Source organism: Anoplophora glabripennis, unplaced genomic scaffold (assembly GCF_000390285.2).
Source record: "Anoplophora glabripennis isolate ALB-LARVAE unplaced genomic scaffold, Agla_2.0 scaffold1418, whole genome shotgun sequence".
In the NCBI taxonomy this organism is placed as follows: domain Eukaryota; kingdom Metazoa; phylum Arthropoda; class Insecta; order Coleoptera; family Cerambycidae; genus Anoplophora; species Anoplophora glabripennis.
This window is the reverse complement of record NW_019417876.1, coordinates 7534-30206: the sequence shown is the minus strand read 5'-3', so window position 1 is coordinate 30206 and position 22673 is coordinate 7534. Positions and strand designations below refer to the sequence as shown.

The 22673-nt window shown below is 31.4% G+C and overlaps 3 protein-coding genes across 4 annotated transcripts; all 3 read left to right on the top strand.

The window, feature by feature from the left end:
- The first annotated feature begins 590 nt into the window (after positions 1–590).
- LOC108916121 (dnaJ homolog subfamily B member 13-like) lies at positions 591–3001 on the top strand. Its single transcript, XM_018722321.1, has 5 exons — positions 591–658; positions 723–944; positions 1001–1326; positions 1407–1578; positions 2746–3001. Exons 1-5 carry the CDS (start codon positions 591–593, stop codon positions 2999–3001), a joined length of 1044 nt encoding a protein of 347 aa, XP_018577837.1.
- A 162-nt stretch (positions 3002–3163) lies between these two features.
- On the top strand, positions 3164–4150 carry LOC108916122 (coiled-coil domain-containing protein 43). Of its 2 annotated transcripts, none has more exons than XM_018722323.1 (3): positions 3164–3359; positions 3426–3802; positions 3855–4150. In XM_018722323.1, exons 1-3 carry the CDS (start codon positions 3189–3191, stop codon positions 3925–3927), a joined length of 621 nt encoding a protein of 206 aa, XP_018577839.1. In that variant the 5' UTR covers positions 3164–3188; the 3' UTR covers positions 3928–4150. The 2 variants fall into 2 exon arrangements, with proteins under 2 accessions (XP_018577839.1, XP_018577838.1); XM_018722322.1 differs by having other exon boundaries at positions 3164–3399; positions 3463–3802.
- A 693-nt stretch (positions 4151–4843) lies between these two features.
- Positions 4844–21659, top strand: LOC108916126 (cullin-3). The gene is made up of 10 exons (XM_018722327.1): positions 4844–4909; positions 5357–5554; positions 5607–5792; positions 10520–10723; positions 10843–11022; positions 12277–12654; positions 12766–12936; positions 13311–13418; positions 13470–13594; positions 19161–21659. Exons 1-10 carry the CDS (start codon positions 4844–4846, stop codon positions 19861–19863), a joined length of 2319 nt encoding a protein of 772 aa, XP_018577843.1. The 3' UTR covers positions 19864–21659.
- The last annotated feature ends 1014 nt before the right edge of the window (positions 21660–22673 follow it).

The following is a 22673-nucleotide window of genomic DNA, read 5'->3' as shown; positions in this document are numbered from 1 at the left end:
GCACTTTGGCTCAGCTGTGCACCGGGTCTGGCCGTGGCCGAACCGCTGGCACCGGTGGCACTGTGTGGCAACCCGCTGCTTTAGCTGCAGCTCTACTCGAACCACGAGCGAGCAGCAGCGGGTTACCTTCAGGATGTCCTCCTGGTCCTGTGGGGCCTGAACTAGGACCAGGGGCATTTCCTGTTTATTTTGACGGCTCGCCATGCGGTGCAATATTGCGCCGGGGAACCCTTGTCTTGCTAGGTCGAGTTGGACCTCACTTGGCGAAACACCCGCAGGTATTCCGCGTATCACCACCCTCAGCGTTTTTTCTTCGCTGAGGGTGAAGGTGTGGTACTCCTCGCCTTTGTCTGGAGTACCCGACAGATTATCCTGCCGATAATGTGCCCAACAAAAATATCCGTATATTGTAATACGCCAAAAGTGGACTTGTCCAACTTGTCGGCAAGATAACTGTATCGGGTAGTATATCGGCATATTGTACAACTAGCCATAAATCCCTTTAGGGATTTTTGTAATACCAATCATCTTGCCAACGTCAAATTAATATTTTTTGAATTATAAATTCTATCAACATCAACTTCAAAGAAATGGGTGTAGATTATTACGGAATATTACAAATTCCAAAAAATAGTACGGATTTGCAGATAAAAAAAGCGTAATATTTATTATATTAGTATTAGTATTTTCTAGGAAATTTTGATAACAAAACATATTTGTAGGTATAGAAATTTAGCTTTAGAATTCAATCCCGAAATTCTTAAAAATGATAATGCCAAACAAGTATTTCGGCTTATAGGAGAAGCTTATGATGTATTAAGCGACCCTTTACGTAGGGCAGTCTTTGATCAATATGGCGAAGAAGGACTGAAACGAGGAATCCCGACTGCTGATGATTACATTCCAGCTTATCATTATCATGGGGATCCTATGCAAACTTATAAGTAATTTATATGATAATATTTCTTTATAGGCACCTATACCATTTTTATTTCTAAAGGGATTTTTTTGGAACCGTATCTCCATACGCTGATTTATTAAATGTATTAAACAATCCTCCCTTGTTATATAAAATGTCTGATGGTAACATTTGTATTCGCAAAAAGCAACCGCCTATAAAACACCCGTTAGCTTTAACCCTTCATGAAATTTTTTTCGGTGGCGTAAAGAAAATGAAAATCCACAGACTGGTTTTTATAGATAATGAACATATACGTACTGAAGTAAAAGAAAAGATTTTAAGTATTCCTATTAAACCCGGCATTAGATCAAATACAGAAATAATTTTACCCGAAGAAGGCGATCAAAACCCCACTCAAATTCCTGGTAAATTAATATAACTATTATCTGTCTATTCTGTCTTCTAGAATACTTATAGTATATCTGATATATTACTTTTTTTATAGCGGATATTATTTTCATTACCGAGGACAGACCTCACGAAATATTTACTAGAGAAGGTGATGATTTAATAATGGTTGCAAATATTTCTTTAGAAGAGGCTTTGCTAGGAACCATGGTTACAGTTGTCACTATCGATCATAGAACAGTTAGAGTACCGATTACAGATGTAGTGTTGTAAGATCATAAGTCTCTAAGGAGCTTCTCGATCGGTTCCGTTCCTATATTTAATTTCAACTTTTTCGACAGCAATACATTGCGCTAATAATCTAGAGGAACGCTAGAGAAAATAGATACAATTATCTTTGTTGTTTTGTAAAATCATTTTAAATGTAGTTCCTATACTCTACTTATTTTCACATCTGTTTATACATCTAAAGATTAATGTAAATTTGAACATTTTAACTTATTAAAAAAATTATAACTATTTTCCTTAGCCTTCCTTTAATTTAATGCCGCAGTTTATATTATAGTATTTGTTTTATTAGTGGATTTAAATTTTACTCGCGTCGGCATACAGTATAAGCGTTGAGTGAGAAATTCCCACTCAACGGTATAAGTCATCAAATATATAGCAGAAGCTCTCATTTTAGCACGTCTACTCGTATATGTAGTGTCAATAGATATTTCGTCCCTGCCGAAAATCAGTTGCTTTCCAATTGTGTGGAATCTGCTCCTGAAGTGTTCTGCTACTGTTTGTTTCTTGTACTCCAAACTTAAACAACTGGAACATCTCCGATAGGAACACATAAGTATTTAAATATCTACTTGAAAAATATTACCAGAGCCAAATATAAATTTCCCTTATTAAAGCATAGAGGTACTAATAATAACCATGATGAAATAATCCATGGAAGTAAATAATCTTATTCATTATGAAAATTATTTAAAAATCTTAACTTCACACACCTAGCATGAAATTCTTTTACAAAAAGTGTGCGTGAGGGGGCAGGGGAAAACAAATAAGAACAGGTGTAAAATATTGGAAAGTAAAAAGTTAATATCTGAAGTGCTCCCGAAGTGCTTCCAAATAATAGGTAGTATAGGTAAAATAAATTTATTCTGTCAAAATCTAAGCGTAACTGTCTGTTCCCACGGTATGGATTCGGTTATTTTATAGAAATTATAGTGTCGAATGGTGCATAGTTTTATTAAATCTGCACGCTCGGACGATAGATCCTCAATTAGAATTAGAATAAGATATCGTGTCATGTATCATGTTACCTTCAAATGTGTCCTCTTTTTAATTTAGAGGAGGCACTGCTGTGTACTATAGGCTTTTGCTATATTTGATGACCAATATCCTTCTGTAAATTTAAATTTAAATTTTATTTTCATTTTTAGCCCTGGCTTCGAAAAAATAGTTGAAAATGAAGGAATGCCTATTTTAGAGAAATACCCTGAGAAGGGGAATTTAATAATTAGATTTAATATTGATTTTCCGAATTATTTGCCAAAAAATAGTAAAGAATTATTAAAAAAAGGTTTTCAAATGGCAAAAGTTGGAGGTGGAGTTAACCAACACGAGATAATAAATAAATTGGTGTTAGCTGATAAAATTCTCCGAGTAGATCCTGACGAAAGATTGCCACCAATATAATTAATTATATTTATTTATTTTTTGTACTTTACTACATTTTTTTTTATTATCCGTGTGAAACAGCCATAGCTTGTGGAAAATCCCCTTTACATAAATTGATGAAACTAGTTTATTATTGCCAACATAAAATTTTCGAACATTAGAAGAATAAAAAGAAAATAACTAACAACTCGAATTCCTACTGAGAATGGCTACGGCAATTCAGGATTTTCCAAATTGGTTAAATGAAAAACTACAAGAATTAAATACAGATGAAACTGTTTTTGGGTCATATATACAAGGAATTTTAGATAGCGATGAGTCTTTTGAGGAAAAAAGTGAAGCACTTCAAGGAATACTTGCGGAAATAGTTGAAAATGTGTGTCTCTACTTACCATTATTTATTTTAATAATTACAGGGAAGTAATACCTAAATCAATTTTAGGAAGGTGAAATAAACAAAATTTGCAATGAAATTTTAGAAAAGTGGCATATTTTTAAACCAAAGGAGCCACCTCCGTCTCAAATGTCAAGCGAAGATGTTAACAACAAATTAGCAAAATTATTGGAATCTCAGTCATTAGCCATTACAAAACAAAGGCAGTACACAGAAGAAGAGAGAAAAATCAGAGAGGCAATTCTTTCACAGTATAGTCAAATGACTGATGATGAAGATGAAAATGAAGAAAAAAATGGAACTGTTGACGAGAATCGTATAGAAAAAAATCTAAATGCTCAGACTGTACTTCAGGCAGAGAAAAGCAAACGGGAGCAAGCACGAATTGAAAGCCAAAAAAAGAAAGAAAAAGATAAAGAAGACAGGTGAGTTAGTGTGATATAGCGGTATCACCATTTATAAATATTTTCTTTTTAGGGAAAAGCAAAAGCAATTAAAGGAAGAGAAGAAAGAAAAACGTAAAACTGTAAAAGGCGAACGTAAAAGGTAGCAGGTTTTGACTAAGTAAAATTTCATTTTTTGTTTATTGTAATCCATTACGTTATGGTTGTTTTACCATCCACAATATTGTTTGTATTTTGTTATTTTTAAAAATATACCGGTGATAATTTGTATAAATTGATTTATCGATGTATTGATAACATTCAACTATTGTCTTTTGGTTGATGCTTTAATATTTTTAATGTGTTATTGAAATAAATAGTATAATCAAGGATAGTATTTTTACTAATTAAACTTACATTGAATTGTGTAACTTAAAAAATAGTAATTTAAAAATATTGGTGAGAATATAGCTTTTCAACAAGAGAAAATCAGTATTGTTCTTTACCACATGTAACGGATGAAAATGCACTTATTTATATAATTATTATCTAATTGAAATGAGAGTGTACAGCTATTAAAATTGTTTTGGAAAACGCGGCATATTTCAAAAATATTCTAGTGGCACTCAGCTAATGTAGTTATATTGGTTTTATATGTGGTGTCGTGGTATCACTGTTATGACAGAGTAGTAAACAGCTGAATGAAAGAGTTGTCTGTGAATAAATGAGTTGTCGAAATCTTGTATTGGATGGATAAATCGGAAACTTCCCAAAAAAAATTGTTTCCATCAAAATTTTTTTCTACAATACATCATTTGAGTTAGTGAAAGTGTGTGGTGATTTTTGTGGAAATCATAGAACGTACTTGCATTTGTGAAAATGTCTGAACTGGTGCAAACATAAAAAACAAGAAAGTCATTTATTAATCGGTCACTGAGTAGTGTATATCGAATTTTTAATTAAACAAGTATGAAGGACATAATAATGTGTTTAGCTACAAGTTATTTGGTCTAACTGGCTTTATACAATGATTTTCTGAATAATTACCGAATTAGGCCTGAGAAAAGAAAGAAAATAGGTGCAATGTCAACTATGAAAAGTGGAGGTTTAACCAAAAAGGAAGGCAAGATGAGGATCCGAGCCTTCCCTGTAAGTTGTTTTTAAAAATGATAATGCTAATGAAGATTCATTAATATTTATTATTTTATTTAAATTAAACATTTACTATATCACTTAAAAATGTTAAAAAATATTGTGAAGTTATTTATTAATACTTAAACAATTAAAAATGTCAAACAAAAACAAAAATCTGTCATTTCAGGCATAAAAATAAAAATTCATTGTCATTTTACAACTTTTATACAAAGTACCTTAGCTAAAACGTTCAATAGTATATCAACCAGGAAATCAGTTAAACAAAAAGAAATCTTTCATATATTTATAAATGATTCAGTGTATCACTAAGAATATAAAATGAATGGTAACCCTAATTTGTCTAAATATTGGGAACATTGGGAGACACCTGGAGATACAGTATATTTATACATATATATATGTTGTGCACTTAAACATTACTAAATTATTGTTATTATTTAGATGACTATGGATGAGAAATATGTGGAAAGTATATGGGCTCTTTTAAAAAATGCGATTCAAGAGATTCAAAAGAAAAATAACTCTGGATTGAGTTTTGAAGAGTTATACCGAAACGCATATACTATGGTTTTACATAAACATGGTGAACGGCTATACACCGGATTAAAAGAAGTTGTTACTCACCATTTAGAATTAAAGGTTATAAATTTTCATAATAAACTTTACTTGTTATTAAAATAAGAAGTTTTAGGTTAGAGAGGATGTTTTAAAGTCATTACATAATAATTTTTTAATGACACTAAATCAAGCATGGAATGATCATCAGACATCAATGGTGATGATTCGGGATATACTTATGTATATGGACAGAGTTTATGTTCAACAAAATGAAGTCGACAATGTGTATAATCTTGGACTAATTATTTTTAGAGATCAGGTTAGTAGGTAGCATTTGTATATATTGAAAAAAATAGTTTTTTTTTTTTAATTATTATTTTATCACTAAATTCTATATTATACAGTTTAATTTTTGTCTTGATTAAATATTTTCATTATTAAAAAAAAAACAATATTGGAAAACCAAATAAGTTTTGAAAATTATGTATGTATAAAATTGGTATTTTCATCTTTAATATATGTATAAATATTTTTTACAGAGTAGATAGGTAATAATCGTTCTATAAGGGATATAATTTTTGAATCCAATGCTCCAACTTTTAATCAGCCTATAGTCAATTTTATCAGTTCTTATTAATAATGTTAAAGGAAGTAAATTAAATCTTACATAAGTATAAGAAAAAATAAGACATATTTGCTGCAAATTTGTTGCAAAAATATAAACATTTTGTATGCTTCTGCTCTGTACTATAACTTCTTAATTTCTTTCAAATAAAAAAGTCGGTGTTTTTGGAAAGCGGGACATTTTATTTGTATTATTTATGTTTTTATTAAATTGACAGTAAGATAAAAAGTTAAGGCTATTTTGCACCCAGAGTTGAGTTTTGCAGATAGAATAAATAATCAATATTGTACATTTGAGATATTTTATTTATTCTCACAGTAGGTGAGTTGTCTAATATGTGCAAATATAATTTATTAATCCTGATATCAAGATGATTGTGATAATTATTATAAATGTTCAGTGCTTTCTTCAACAGGAGTTAAAATAAAATTAATTCCTTGTGAATATCTATTTATGCATTATATATTTTACTTCCAGTATCGAGTATTGCACAGATTTCTGTATCTTTTAATGTTAATATTTATATAAATTATATAAAACTGACAGTTACACAAAAATTTTAATTTTTTTGTCCTAATTCTATTAGTGCAACTTTTACGATTCTATTATTATTCTTCATATTTAAAAAAATATATATATATATATTGGAATTTATTTATCTTCTAAATCATATAGAAACTTTTAAGTGGAATTAACTGGTGATGTGTTAGAATGAATAATTATTTTATGTTATATATTATAACTATGAGGCTTATGTTTGTTAATTTTAATTTGTTAATATTCCTGTACAAATAAAATAAAATATAAGAAATTTCTTACATTTTCATATCAATCATTATGGTAGTCATTGGCTACATTCAGCCGACAGAATCGATGAGTTAGGTCATGTTCTTATATTCATCGTTTTGATGCGATGAATTCCATCCATGTAATATTATTGGTCTATTTAAACAATCCTAGGTTCTGATTGGCTGTACATAATCCATTGTGTACTTATGATGAATAAAAGAACGTGGTTCCACTCATCGATTCTATCGGCTGAATGTAGCCATTCATTCATTGCCAATTCTAACCATTATTGTAAAAGTAACAGTTTTTTTACCACTACTTTAAATGATGATATTATTGTTTACTAATGTTACTTTGTCTTTGTTATAAGATTGGTGATTTGCAATTTTTTTTGAATTGACAATAACAAAATACTAATTGAATATATATTACTATCTGAAAAGAATTATACCAAAATTATAGAGCATAATGAATTAGATTTTCATTTTCGATCTAATGGTAACATTTTTGTTCAAATATATATATTTTTTACAATTTATATCAATATCCTATAGAAACTCATAGGTACATGTTTTTTTTAACAAAAAGTATCATTAACGATACGATGTTGCTAAAAGACAAAATGTCACACTGAAAATCTTATTCTGTATTCGAATTAATCGAGAATAATCTGAAAAGTGTTTTACAGATTAAAATCATCACTAACTTTGTAATTGTTCGAGATTAAGGTATATTTATTTGTAGCAATTTCTCTGTTCATTGAATAAAAAGCAGTTGATCGTATTAGTAGATATTTGTCAAAATTATATTTTTTTCAAATGGTACACCCAGTATATTATGTCATATTTAGACAGAGAATTTTTCCACGATTATTAAAATCGTGGGACATGTTCAAATGATTATAATTAAACTAGCTAAATTTAAATATTGTCTGAAGTTATTTATTTATGGAATAGTTTTTTTTGTTATTTATTGGATACCTATTTTGCCATAACATTAATGAAATAAACCTTTGTGAAAAAGATGTCAAAGGTTATTTTTAATGAAATTTGCTTAAAATCTCACAATGAAAAAAGCAAATAAATAAAAAATACCTAATAGGCAATACTCATAAAAAATAACCCTTGACTGACCCTTTTGGTTTACGGGTTTATTTCAGTTTTCTTTTCACGGGTGGGAAAATACCCAATAAAGAAAAGAAAAAATTGATAAATTATCAAGTACGAACTAACGGTTCCCATTTTATATAATATTAATGAAAATTATAATTTTTACAATCTACAAAAATTCATTAAAAATTCAATCAAACATTGCATGGTACTTATGTAAATTGATTAAGTACTGCAACCAATTGTTCTCATTTTGTACCAAAGGGTGGTTTTGTAGCGGTTTTTGTTTAAATATTCCACATATTAACTATTTTTTCATTTTTTAAGTTTAGCTGCAATTTATATCAAAAAAACTCAAAAATTTAATATAATGCATGCTTCAATAATACTTATTTATGGTACTGGTGTGTTACGGTATAGGTATATATGTCATGCTGACAAATTTTCCCAAGTGACATATGACGTAACACATGAGTGCCATACAAAATTTTATCCAACACTTTCATAGAATTTCGTTTTAATAATAAATAAAGTAGGTAACTTAAAGTTTCAAGTTGTCAATGTCTGAAAAAGTAATTTAACAAAGTGAATGTATTTTTAAATATTACAAAGGATGCGAGTGTCAACCTAAATTGTGTCTATGACCAAGGGTTTCATAACTCACTAGTGACTTATGACTTATAAGTCACTAGTGAGTTATAGGCCATGTTATTCCTTTAAAACCAAAGAAATTATAGTATCATTATATACAAGTGTTGGATAAAATAATAAATTTGAATAATATTAAAAGTGTTTTTGTTTTAACCATATATTTATGTGTTAATTAATTACATTTTTTAATGTATTTCTCAATTTTAGAGACTTTACTGATAGGTACTGATAATGTGATGACTCCATGGTTATTATCTGTAAACAAACGTTATGTTGTAAATGTTAATATTTGACATTTTGATTTTTGCACTTCAATAATTTGAGAAAATATTCACTTTTCAATAGTATTTAACTAATTTATAAGAAAAAGATATATTTTTTATATGCTATTTTAAAAGTTTAGAATACACAATGGTAGGTAACGCCTTTCCTAATCCACATATAGTGGTTATGTCCAAAGAATTTGAGTAGTTCTATCAAAATACCCGACACGAACGCGACTGTATTTTATGACGTATCTACGGACGTGGCCCGGCCCTTTATCACCAAGCCATTTCGTAAAGTAGTGTTTGACTCGATGCATCGTCTTTCGCATCCCGGTATTAACTCCACAGTCAAGCTCCTTACGCAATGTTTCGTCTGGCCGTCAATAAAGCGTGATAGCAGACAATGGGCACGTTACTGCGTTGAATGTCAACGTGCAAAAGTGACACGACACGTAACTTCTTCGATAGGTTCATTCCAACCTTCGTCAACGAGATTTGAACATATCCACATGGATATCGTCGTGATGCCGCCATCCGAGGGCTACCGCTACTGCTTAACCTGCATAGACCGTTTCACCAGGTGGCCAGAAGCAATCCTGTTAGAGAACCAGGAGGCAGAAACTGTAGCTCGCGCTTTATATGGTAATTGGATATGCAGATTTGGATCACCCTTGCGAATAACGACGGATCAGGGTCGACAGTTCGAATCGCACCTATTCAGACGCCTGAATAGTTTACTAGGTATGACTCATCTCCGAACCACCGCATATCACCCAGCAACTGGCATGGTAGAGCGTTTTCACCGCCAATTAAAAGCAGCGATAAAATGCCACCAAAACGATCGATGGACTAGCATTCTTCCCACTGTGCTACTGGGAATACGTGCAGCATGGAAAGAAGACATTCAAGCTACCGTGGCCGAGATGGTGTACGGACAACATCTACGCCTACCCGGAGAATTTCGTCATTTCCGCAGGACGGACGAAGAGCTCAGCACCGAAGCGAATTTTGTTAAGGACCTCAGACATCGTATGGAAAGCTTAAAGTCCAGCCGCAGTTAAACGCCATGGCGAGAAGACGCCATTCGTTTTTAAAGACTTGGCAACAGCGACACATGTTTTTGTACGTGCGGACGGCGGTAAAACTCAACTACAGAACCCAAATGATGGTCCGTTTACAGTGATTAAATGCGACAACAAAACATTCACGGTGCTAGTGCGTGGTCGCGAAGTTAAAGTGTCCATAGACAGAGTCCGTATTGTTTGAATGATGCGACAGATACCAGGAATGAGAACAATAGCCTTCCATCAACTTCTGCCCCATTATCCGTGCCATCCACACCCAAGGCAATTACCATTAGGTCCGGTAGAAGAGTCCGTTTCCCTGACCGGCTGCAAGTTCCGTGATGGCATCCATACTGGCAGGGGGGTGTGTGGGTACACATGTTCGCAAGTGACCCTGTACAGCGAAAGCAACCCTCAAGAGCAATGGAACAAACTAGAAATTGCATGGGTGCTCTTATTTAATAGACTATTTTTCACTACTTATTTTGTATCTTTGTCGACTTAATCTGAAACACTATATGAATCTATACATAATTTTTTAGGTTGTGAGATACGGCTGTATAAGGGATCATCTGCGCGAAACTTTATTAGACATGGTTGTAAGAGAACGAAGGGGTGAGAAGGTAGATCGAATATCTATAAAGAACGCTTGCCAAATGCTAATGGTACTTGGAATTAACTCCCGTTCAGTTTATGAAGAAGATTTTGAAAGGCCATTTTTACAACAATCTGCTGAATTTTATAAGGTGACTGTAAATTTTGCATAGAGAAAATTTAACAGAATTATGCATTATGTTCTACATATTGTATTTTATATTAATAAGATTTCTATGTCCCTTTATACAATAAATTCTTTTTTATTTAGGTTGAGAGTCAGAGATTTTTGGCTGAAAACAGTGCATCTGTATATATTAAAAAGGTAGAAGCACGTATCAATGAAGAATCTGACCGTGCCAAGCATTATTTAGATGAATCTACAGAGCCTCGGATTGTTGAAGTTGTTGAGGAAGAATTGATTAAAAAACATATGAAAACTATTGTCGAGGTAAATACTAAAAAATTATTGAAAATTTAGTAGTTAAAGTTTCAAAACAATTTTTTCTATTTGTATGTAAATTGTTTAAATAAGTTTAATTTGTATTTTGTTTCATTTAACATATATTATCACGGTATGGTCCTAATTATCGAACATACAGGACCATAGAAATATTATAAATTGAAAATGTTGAATAATAGAAAAGCATATGCAACAGTAGATTTGTAATACTGTATTGTTATTAAACTAAAATTGTCATTAAATATTTGAATGCATATTTATATTTACCTTTTAAATTAACTAAAACATTACTAAAATAATTTTATGTAGGAGTTATACATACATACAGGTTTATTTCGGTAGCATTACATTAATTACTGGTTCTGCACAACAAATCTCAAACTCTCACTGGGAATGTTCTCTCACTCTCTTAGTGCAATATTTTCCAACTGTTGTCAAACCGTTTGCCGACAGTCATACTGGTTGGAAATTTATCTGTGGACTGTCAATCCGAAATGTGCACATTACTATTGGTAATCGAATATGCCTGATATTGACAGCTTATTTTTCATAACTTTTAAGTTAATTTTGAATAATTTTCCTTGCCAGAAGTTTTAGGAAATATTCTTTTGGAGTGCTTTACAAACCATCAGTTACATTATTCATATTTTTTTTTTATTATCACTAATTAAATATAGTAGGACACTTATTTGAGGTAATTATATCTGCAAAATTTAAGTGCTAATATATGTTAAAATAATTCTGTTTTTCAATCCAATCTCTTTAACATCCAAGAACTGTCATAATCTGTAATTACAATAAAGCAAAAACTCGTACTCGAACTATTCAGGGAGGGATTTGATGATGATGTTAATGATCTTTGTTTCTTCTCTGTTGTCAGTTTGTTATCCTTATTTCAAATTTAAGTGTAAAACGTAAAACTAAACAAACGTTTTTGCTGCGTAATATTCACAACTCCTAGCAAATAGTCCACAACCAAGTATGCTTAATAACAGTTTGCAAACTATCTAAAACTTACTACAAAAACAAATCTAATACAACATATTAATGCCAGACTGGATAATTTTCCAAAAAGTCTGACAGCAGTGTCCTTGTTATTTAGAATATCGAATAAATAGATGTCAAAGAATGGAAACTGTACTCTATTTTTTTAGAGTTGTCCATATTTTCTGTAAATTTACAGAGATAATATGCAACTGTAAATGTTTTATTTTTTGAGTTCAATGAAACAATTATTTTTAGATGGAAAATTCCGGGGTTGTACATATGTTGAAACATCAGAAAACCGAAGACTTAGCCTGCATGTATAAACTTTTCGGGCGTGTGACGGATGGGTTAAAAACAATGGCCGACTGTGTTAGTCAATATTTAAGAGAACAGGGGAAAGCCCTCGTGCAAGAAGAGGAACATCAGCCAGCTACAAACGCAATTACTTTTGTGCAGTCTCTACTAGACCTTAAAGATGGTTTCGATCACTTCTTAAAGAATTCTTTCAACAATGATAAAATATTTAAGCAAATGATTGCATCAGACTTTGAGCACTTCCTCAACCTCAATCCCAAATCTCCTGAGTACCTGTCTCTATTTATTGATGATAAATTGAAAAAAGGAGTAAAGGGGGTGAGTGAAATTTTTTCATTGTTCTTGTGAAAGCGAACATTTGTCTATTTTACAGATTATATTGTTCTAATTTATTTATTATCATACTTTTATATGTTTGTGTTATTTTAGATGTCTGAACAAGATATAGAGTTGGTCCTTGATAAGTCGATGGTGCTATTCAGATTTCTGCAAGAAAAAGATGTTTTTGAAAGGTATTACAAGCAACACTTAGCTAAACGACTGCTACTCAATAAATCTGTTAGTGACGATTGGGAAAAAAATATGATCTCAAAACTGAAGGTAAGCAAATGTGTAATACTCTTTCCCCTTTTAGTTCAAAACTAAAAATTATATAGGAGCATGGTGCGAAATGTAATGCATTTGAAGCAATGCTAGAAAATAAAGTACTTACTTTAGAGAATGGAGAAGATCTGAATTAGATGTTGTTCTTTGTCCCGTGCTTAATATCTGCAAAATTCTCATTCAGTTTTAAAATTAGTAAGGTTTATTCTTTTATCATTTGTTGTGACATACATGCTCCATTTATAGATGGAAGATAATTTTTTTAAGTAAAAAAGTTAAATTGGTAAGGAGAATTTTGCATATCATTAAAGGGAGCACTGTATGTCCAATTGCTGTAATAATTATATACAATTTAACAAACGACTTTTTAGACCGAATGTGGCTGTCAATTTACTTCAAAATTAGAGGGAATGTTCAAGGACATGACGGTTTCTAATACAATTATGGATGAATTTAAAGAACACATTACAAAGTCAGAGGTAACTTTTATTAAATAAATTTGGAAATTTTATTAATAACATTTTTTCCAGACTAATTTAGGTGGTGTTGATTTGTTTATGCGTGTATTAACAACAGGGTTTTGGCCTACACAGAGCGCCACACCTAAATGCCATATACCACCAGTACCACTTGCTGCCTTTGAATGTTTCAGAAGGTAATTTGAGTTGACATTTAATTTCATTACGTAGGATTGTGAGCAGGTGTGAATGGTGCTGCCCTGTTGTCAAAATATTTGGTGATTCTGAATATCTGCTGCAATTTACTGATTGTTCAACAGTGTGTATGCTAATCTGGAAAATGGGAAAAACCTGGAATTATCAGGGAATTTTATATATCTGGAAATGTCAGGGGGATTCGAAATTTCCCAAACCTCCCTGAAATTTCTTAAAATTCCACAACTAATCGGTCCTTATTTACTAGGTGCCGCCATTGGATGTTACTAAATTATTATTGTATTTACATATCTATTTACATATCATAAACCAAACTTTAATGCTAATACAACTTCTTAGGGCTGGTTCTACAATGCAAGTATAAACCAAGAATAAGGCTATACTTAGAATATTAAACAATATACATTTTAGGTAATATAACATTTCAATATAAAACAGTAACAGTATAAACAGGACGATTACAATTTATATTGCACTACATGTACATAAATTGAATCTGCCAATATTACAGTGAATTAAATTTATGCCAGATCCAGTGCTGTCAGTTATCATAGCTTTTATTCTGGGTGTTCAATGGGGCTGCTGCTATAAAGTTTACTGTGCACATTGTATTATTCGCAAGAATCGTAGGCTCTGCTGAAGATGGTAACAAATTGTTTGCGATTGAAATTTTATTTTATATACAGGGTGATTCATTAACAATGGGAAGATACTACACGTGAAATGGTGACCATTGGCGCAAACATGCCTTATCCGAAAGTTGATAGTTTCGGAAATACAGGATGTTGAAAGTTAAAATTTTAAATCGTTTTTTGCGATTATTCTGAAAATGTGTAGGTTAGGAACTTGAAAATTTGTGGAAGTATATTTTTTTAATGGAGGAATAAGATGCTTGTTGCAATTTCAGCGGTGCTCATAGAGGGCGCCACTTACGACCAATTTTACCGAAACGTTAGTTAATAACTTTTTACCCTGTATATCTAACATGAAACTTGATTCAAAAGCTGAAAGAGCAATCATTTTCCATTAATTATGTACTCTTGTTTCATTTCGGTATCTCGATACGTTTTTGAGAAAAATCGATTTAACGAACACTATGTTTTGATAATACAAGAAATTAAAAGCGAAAGAAATCACGTGTTTGTTCATGTTATTACAACAATTAACAACAAAACAAATGCAAAACGTAATAATGATTTAAAGTAATTGTTCGAAGAATCCACCATTGACATTTACACACTTTACACAACGTTTTCTGAGAGATCTTCGAGTTTGAAACAACATATTGGGATTGCGTTTGACTTCGTTGGCAGTGATTTGTATTATTTGCCACAACTGTTCACACGAACCAATAGATTCTTCTAAATAGAAAAATGAAGTGGATTGAAGTCCGGACTTCTGGGTGGCCAAGTAAAAATGCTTCCACGGCTTGAAGAAGTTCCACTTTATTTAAGAAGAGATGTGGTTCATGCATGACGGAGCTCCACCGCATTTTTCTTGGCCAGTGCGTGCATATTTAGATGCAGTTTTTCCAAATCGCTGGATTGGCCATGTAAGCATTTTTGCTTGTCGATCCAGAAGTCCGGACTTCAATCCTCTTGATTTTTCTATTTGGTCTCGAATGAAAGATATAGTTTACAAAGAATCTACTGGCTCGTGTGAAGAGTTGTGGCAAAGAATACAAATTGTTACCAACAAAGTCAGATGCAATCCCAATATGTTGTTTCAAACTCGAAGATCTCTCAGAAAACGTGTAAAGTGTATCAGTATCAACGGTAGATTCTTCGAACAATTACATTAAATCATAATTACGTATTTTATTTGTTTTATTGTTAATTGTTGTAATAACACGAAGAAACACTTGGTTTGTTTCGCTTTTAATTTCTCATATTATCAAAACATAGTGTTCGTTAAATAGATTTTTCTCAAAAACGGATCGAGATACCGAAATGAAACAAGAGTACATAATAAATGGAAAAATGATAGCTCTTTCAGGTTTTGAATTAAATTTCATGTTAGACATATAGGGTAAAAAGTTATTAACTAAATTTTCGGTAAAATTGGTCATAAGTGGTACCCTCTATGAGCAATGCTGAAATTACAACACGCATCTTAATCGTCGCCTAAAATAATATAGTTTCACAAATTTTCAAGTTCCTAACCTACATATTTTCAGAATAATCGCAAAAAAACGATTTAAAATTTTAACTTTCAACACCCTGTATTTCTGAAACTATCAACTTTCGGATAAGGCATGTTTCACGTGTAGTATCTTCAGCTTTCGACTTTCCCATTGTTAATGAATCACCCTGTAGAAGCTTCTATTTATGTCTCCGCTACTGCACTATTATAAAATGCCACCCCTCCATGTCATTTAATGGTGGTAATATCGGCCCCTGACTAACAGAGCGGTGGAAGAATGTCTAAAGCAGTGCCCTGTATAAGTTTCCAGATGAGGCAAAATGAGATAAACTGCTATTTCTTTTGCCATATTTGTTATTTTGTTGACGCCAACCACTTGGTTAATACATTTTTCCCTGTTATACTTCACAAAAAATGTTCGACTTGTAGTAAGTGCCGGACGTATTTGTGGTATATCTTCATTTGATCTGGACTTGAAATCACAAAACATCTTGGAGTATGAATTTTGGAATCCGGAATTCTTATAATAATAATTGAATCTTTGTCTTCTATATCATCAATCGTTATCTTTAGTAGTTCATCTCTTCTCAAAGCTTCACAAACACCAATTATTAAAATGACCTGAAAAGTTGTCCAAAATTAGTTAAATTGTTCGATTTATATTCATTTGAATTACCTTTTCTATCAGAAATCTATTTTCAGGTGCTTCTTGTAAAAAATCTCAATTTCCTCTTTTGTTAGAATTCTGGACTTTTCCGGATGGTATCCAACTAATTTGCTTTTCAAATATGGTATTAATATTAGTTTTGGAAATTTTCTGATATTTATATTTTTTTTGGCATTCAGTGTACTTTTTAACATGGAATATACTGACCATAATGTCAAGTCAAAAGTTTAATTTTATTAATTTTATTTTCAAAATATGCCAGTAATTCCCCTTCAGACACTTTTTGAGTTTCCTTCGAACGACACCACCCTTAGAATTCGTTGTAGGCAATCTCGTACTGTCTTGATGATTTTTTGTGGATTAATGAAAGACCACTTTGTGCCGCTTCCAATACTTGTACTGGCAAGTGCTCGTCTTCACTTTCCGAGCTCATTTTGAATTAAACACTTAGAATATGAATTACAATATATAGAGTGTCCCATAAGCACATGATCAAAAAGGTACTGTGACATTCTTCATCTGACTTAACTTCATTAAGAAAAAATTTTTAGCTCCTCTGTTGTTGATTGTCAAAGTTCTTGAAACAAATTATGTTTTTTCTAATATCTGGAGAATGTTACGATGGATTTTAATGAAACTTGCTGAGGACTTGTTCCTAAATAAGACTCATGTTTTGAGCAACCCCGTCCATCCGCCTTGGGCAAATGGTAAATTCTTGAGTGTCTTAGTACAAGAATTACTAGAACTTTTTATTTGGTCTCTGGAATCATTTCATTTTCTTTTATTGATGCATCAGTCTTTTTTCGAAATTTTCATGCTCTTGGTAAAATCTTGTAGCATTCAGTTTTTATGCAAAAAAATATTTTCAGTTTTAGACAATCATTATCATAGTAAGCGATGATGTCATTTTATAATAAATGAATTGTCAAACTTTTGACATTTGTCGGACAATCCGACGCATTCGTTTCGAATGGCATTTTCTAATGAAGAAATGACAGACATGGTCAAAGTCTTAGGCAACTTACATGGTGGGAGTGAAAAAAATGTTTCTGTTTCATTGTGATTTTAGACGTATCGCAGTAAATCTGCCCTTTGTCATTGTATTTATTTTTTACGCATAGGTAGACAGAAGACTGATGGTGGAATCCCATGTGTGTTCAGTTTTGTGTGCATTTTTATAGTATAATGCATTCATTAGGTTACACCATAAACATTTTTAGAATAATTTTCCTGATAATTTAGTATCTACTTATTTTAGATCACCGTAACGTAAAAACAGTTAAACTCATTCATCCTCTGTATCTAATCAACATATGATAGCTATGTAATTAGGACAATGGGATATAATAGGTAATGTACAGCAAATAAGTAGTCGGTATACTCTCTGATTTGATTATTTAACATTTTCAATAATTTGCTAAACCATACGGAATATTTCTATAGGCCTAAATTAAAATTTAAATGTTTTTCACAATTTTTGCCCACTATAAAGTATCGTCGTCATGCAGTCATACACAATAAATTCCAAATAAAAATTTTCCACAATGGAAATAGAATTAAGCAAAATCATGAGGAACTTGCACATTAGTATTTATATTTTTCTGAAAATGTCAACTATCGAGGTGAGACAATTTCAACACGACAGCGTTTTTCATGGATATGGATAAAAAGAAGTTAAAATATTTGATTCATTTAAGGGATATAGAAAGTTTTCATTATTTTTAATGATGAATATTTTTTTACCTGTGAAATTTTTTGGTTTTTGTGTAGAAGGTATTCATTATTTTTTATGGTACATTTCGACAACTTCCATTTTTTAAGTTATAATCCAAAATATTTTTTATTCTCTAAATTATTTGATCTTTAAGTATCTAAAATTTCCTTTCAAATGATGGGTTATATATAATATTTGCATGAAAACAATAGTTAAAAGTTTATATTTATTACATCCATAACACACTCGGTTTTTCATAAACCAATTGAGTTGAGCCATCATACAAAACTGTGTGTAATGGCTGAATAATTCCCAAGTTGGTTGCCGCATCTTTGGCTTAGATTTCTTGATGTGTCAGAAGAAACTATTTTTTCTTTTACTTAATTTCTTCGGAAGAAGGGAGCGATTATGGTTCTTGAAATGTCAGAAAACCGAAGCCGCTGACACGACGTTCAGCCCGGAAATTGTTCAGTCACTGACAACTGCTGTGAAAGCGTACAAACTAAAATACAGGGTGTAACTTTGAATAGAGGTCATATTTACGTGGACGCTAGTTTTGACCTTAAGGACACTTATAAGTTTGTTTTCTCAAATTCTGTTGTTAAAACTGAGGAGTTTAAATTGATTATAATTAATTAAAAAATGATTTAAGATTAGTATTATAGAACCCCTAAAGAACTTTATTCCCCCCACTTAAAGTTATACTCTGTATATTGTGTTATTAAAAAAATATGTTTTGATTACAACTCAAAAACTGGAAATTGTTTACAGGTAAATATTGTTGGATTATACAAGAATTAGACTCAAATAAAAATAGTTTGATGTCACACAAAATGCCCTGGATTTTTAAAATCAAATCAAAATTTCTAGAAGCAGTTTTCACGGTTCAGTTTTTCTTGAAAAAACAACATGGAAACACTATTTGTTATCTTTGTAAATTACGAGAAATTTACCAAAAGTGTTCAAATCGATCCACCTTATATAATTTTTACTGATATTCACATTTAATGTCGAATATTTGCAGGTTTTATTTGGCCAAACATAGTGGTCGACAGCTAACGTTACAACCACAGCTTGGCAATGCTGATCTCAACGCAGTGTTTTATGGCCCAAAAAAAGATGACAGCGATAAGGATGGTGCCTGTTCTTCATCTACAAGCCTAGTGTCTTCCAGAACAGGACCCCGGAAGCACATTATTCAAGTTTCCACTTATCAAATGGTAGTACTCATGTTATTCAACAATCACGATAAATTAACTTATGAAGAAATATTGAACGAATCTGACATACCGGAAAGAGATCTTATTAGGGCATTACAATCTCTGGCTATGGGTAAAGCTACACAAAGGATCCTCATAAAAAATCCAAAAACTAAGGACATTGAAGCATCTCACGAATTTTACGTGAATGATTCTTTTACATCAAAATTGCACAGAGTCAAAATACAAACGGTAGCCGCCAAAGGGGAAAGTGAGCCAGAAAGAAGAGAGACCAGAAACAAGGTTGACGAGGACAGAAAGCATGAGATAGAAGCAGCAATTGTAAGAATTATGAAATCTCGAAAGCGCATGGCTCACAACATCCTGGTAACAGAAGTAACAGAGCAGCTAAAGAGCAGATTCCTTCCTTCGCCAGTCATTATTAAAAAGAGAATAGAAGGTCTGATTGAGAGGGAGTACTTAGCTCGTACACCTGAGGACAGAAAAGTTTACACTTATGTTGCTTGAACTTTTTTCTTTTTGAGTGAAGTGTGGGTTATCTTAAGACTTTGGATCGTGATCCACTGAACCCATATAGCTAATTAATATTCATATAACATAATAATTAAATTATTCCAAATGACTTTTTTATTTTTTAAGTTGTTATATATACTGGGGTACAAAAACTGACCTCTGTCTGTATTGGAATATTAATCCTTTAGACCACATCTCTTTTACTTAGACAAAATTAGCTACATATTTTGAAGAAGAGGTTTATAATGTATGAGTTGAATGGAATCTATGTTGTATAAGGTGATATATAGCATGTATAAAAAAATTGAGAGGAAGGCAGAGCATCAAAAATGTTGCAAGTATGCCCTATAAATTTATGTTATTAACTGTATAGAAATCACCGGATATTGAAGGTATGCATTATTTTTAGTGATAGCTAATATTTTTTTTGTAGGAAGGCCATTCAACTACATTTTTTGATAATAGTTTGTGATTAAAAAATAATTCAGTAGCATAAATATCTAACCTGTTTCACCATGTAATTTTTATGGCAGTGAAAATAATTTGAATTGTATGCTATATTCTGGATTATTAGACATTTTTAAGCAAAATATAATCTATTTTAAGGTTCCAGAGATAATAATTATGTGCATTTCGACACCAGCAATTCAGTTCAGGGATATTCTTTATGCAATTTATTAAAAGTAATATTAAGAGTATAAAGTAAAACAAATTTTTACATCAGAAAGTAACAAGAATATTAACAAAATTATAATTTCTGAAATTACTTTTTTGTTTTTCTGTTAGTATTTCAGAACAAAAATATATAAAAAGTCCGGCAGGTTCAATTCTGGAGAACAGGCTATGTGATAGGATATTTACAACCTATCCACCATTGTTCACTTAGCCACTCAAATTGAGCATCATCTTTGTCTGACATTGAAAGACTAAAAATTAATATAATTTTAAAAAACATAATTTTGTAGATACTTTTTAGTTCTTGATGTAATGATTTATTTTAATTATTTTATATTCTGACTACCATTTTTCATAAATCATATAAATGTTCCTATAATTGAACAGCTTATTGTATTGAGTGCATGTCATTACTTTTGGACCCCAATAACTCAAAAATGGCATAATAAACTGAGATCATCTTTTGTATTTTCACCGATACAAAAATTGCAGGGTGTAACAGATTAGAAATCTATAATTACGTCACTGAATTATTTTTAATAGTGAATTTTTTTGAAAAAATGTAGTTTAGTGGTTTTATTTATGATCAAAATATTAAGACAATAAATAATTTTCCGAGCTATCACTAAAAATAATTTATCTTCAACACTGTAACTAAACTGTTGAATAGGAATTTATAAGACAAACTTGCAATATGGCTGATGTCCTGTCTTCCTTTGAATTTTTATACACAGACTGTGGATTAAATTTAAATTTTGTAATTGTCATTTTAACACAAAATGATATAAATCTAAAAGATATAATCAATATATTATGATCTAAATCATCATCTACTAATGACACAGGTTGGAATTTGATAAACTCAGCATATTAAACAATGTTATTTTCAGTGTTCCATTTGTTTTTTTTTTTAATTCACAACAGTGAATAAAGTTGTTGAGAAAATACTGCAATATGGATTCGTTAATGGTTAACTGTCCTTGCAAAAAATGCTTTTGGTTGTTGTATATAGTTCTTTTAAGATATATAAAATTTTTAAATTATTACATTTTCCATCAGAGCAAATTTATGGATAAAAGCTGATCATGGCAAATAAAATATGTTTTTAATATGTATCAGTGTGTTTTGTTTTTATCAAATACATATATTAATTGTATACAATAGAGATTTTACAAGGAATAAATTAAGCTGTTGACTTCAATTATTGATTCTCATATATGAGTACAATCACAGGGATATAAATTGCACTATGTACGTTTTCAGTTAATACTGTACCTTAAGGGAGAACATCCGAGTAGATAGTGGAAAAAATAGGCAAATTTTAGGAATCATTGTTTCAAACACTATCTGTTTGATTTTATCCAGGTTTTTTATTCAAAAGTGTACATGTTGAGGCATGCCGATTATTATAAATATATATACAGGGTGGTCGCGATGTAATGGGCCAAAATTCATGACTAGATTCCTGACGTGATAATATTGCGATTTAGACAAACTCACCTTAGTCCAAAAGTTGATACTTACAGAGATACAGGGTGTTTAATGCAAAATATTATTTTAGTTTTTTCTTATTTATTTCATAATAAATGCTCATATCGAGATGAAATTTTGGTGTTAGGGGTTTTCTGGGGCGAGAGATTGAAATATATCCATGGTTTGCTTGTAGCTCATAGAGAGCGCCACCTGCGCTAGGTCGAATGCGTTGAAAACGACAGAACTTTTTTATCTTTCAAAAATCTAATTCTCAGGTAGCAAATTCTGATTTTACAACTTCTTTTACACAAAAAAGCTATACTTTTTGACAGTCGCTATCTTGCACCGTTCTCAAGATATTTAGCTTTGGTAATTCGAGTAATCAAAATAAGGTACGAATGTCAAAAAGAACAAGAATTTATTTCAAATTATTAAATTGTGATGAACAATTGAATATCGAATATTACAATAAATGTTCAACATGTCCGCCTTCAACTTCAATACATTTATTAACGCGTTTGTTCAAAGACTGCTGTATTTTAAAATAGAGATTCTTGTTACGAAATGATTCAGTGGCATTTGCAATTTTCTGCCATAGTTCTTCGTGGGTGTTTATAGTTTCTCTATAGACAACTGATCCATAATCCATAGGATTA

Coding starts and splice junctions, on each gene's coding strand:
- LOC108916121 (XM_018722321.1), top strand. CDS start 591: ATGGGTGTAGATTATTACGGAATATTACAAATTCCAAAAAATAGTACG. Junction 659..722: donor GATTTGCAGATAAAAAAAGC/GTAATATTTATT, acceptor ACATATTTGTAG/GTATAGAAATTTAGCTTTAG. Junction 1,579..2,745: donor CCGATTACAGATGTAGTGTT/GTAAGATCATAA, acceptor TTTCATTTTTAG/CCCTGGCTTCGAAAAAATAG.
- LOC108916126 (XM_018722327.1), top strand. CDS start 4,844: ATGTCAACTATGAAAAGTGGAGGTTTAACCAAAAAGGAAGGCAAGATG. Junction 5,555..5,606: donor CTCACCATTTAGAATTAAAG/GTTATAAATTTT, acceptor AAGAAGTTTTAG/GTTAGAGAGGATGTTTTAAA. Junction 5,793..10,519: donor TAATTATTTTTAGAGATCAG/GTTAGTAGGTAG, acceptor ATAATTTTTTAG/GTTGTGAGATACGGCTGTAT.
- LOC108916122 (XM_018722322.1), top strand. CDS start 3,189: ATGGCTACGGCAATTCAGGATTTTCCAAATTGGTTAAATGAAAAACTA. Junction 3,400..3,462: donor ATTTATTTTAATAATTACAG/GGAAGTAATACC, acceptor ATGAAATTTTAG/AAAAGTGGCATATTTTTAAA. Junction 3,803..3,854: donor GAAAAAGATAAAGAAGACAG/GTGAGTTAGTGT, acceptor TTTTCTTTTTAG/GGAAAAGCAAAAGCAATTAA.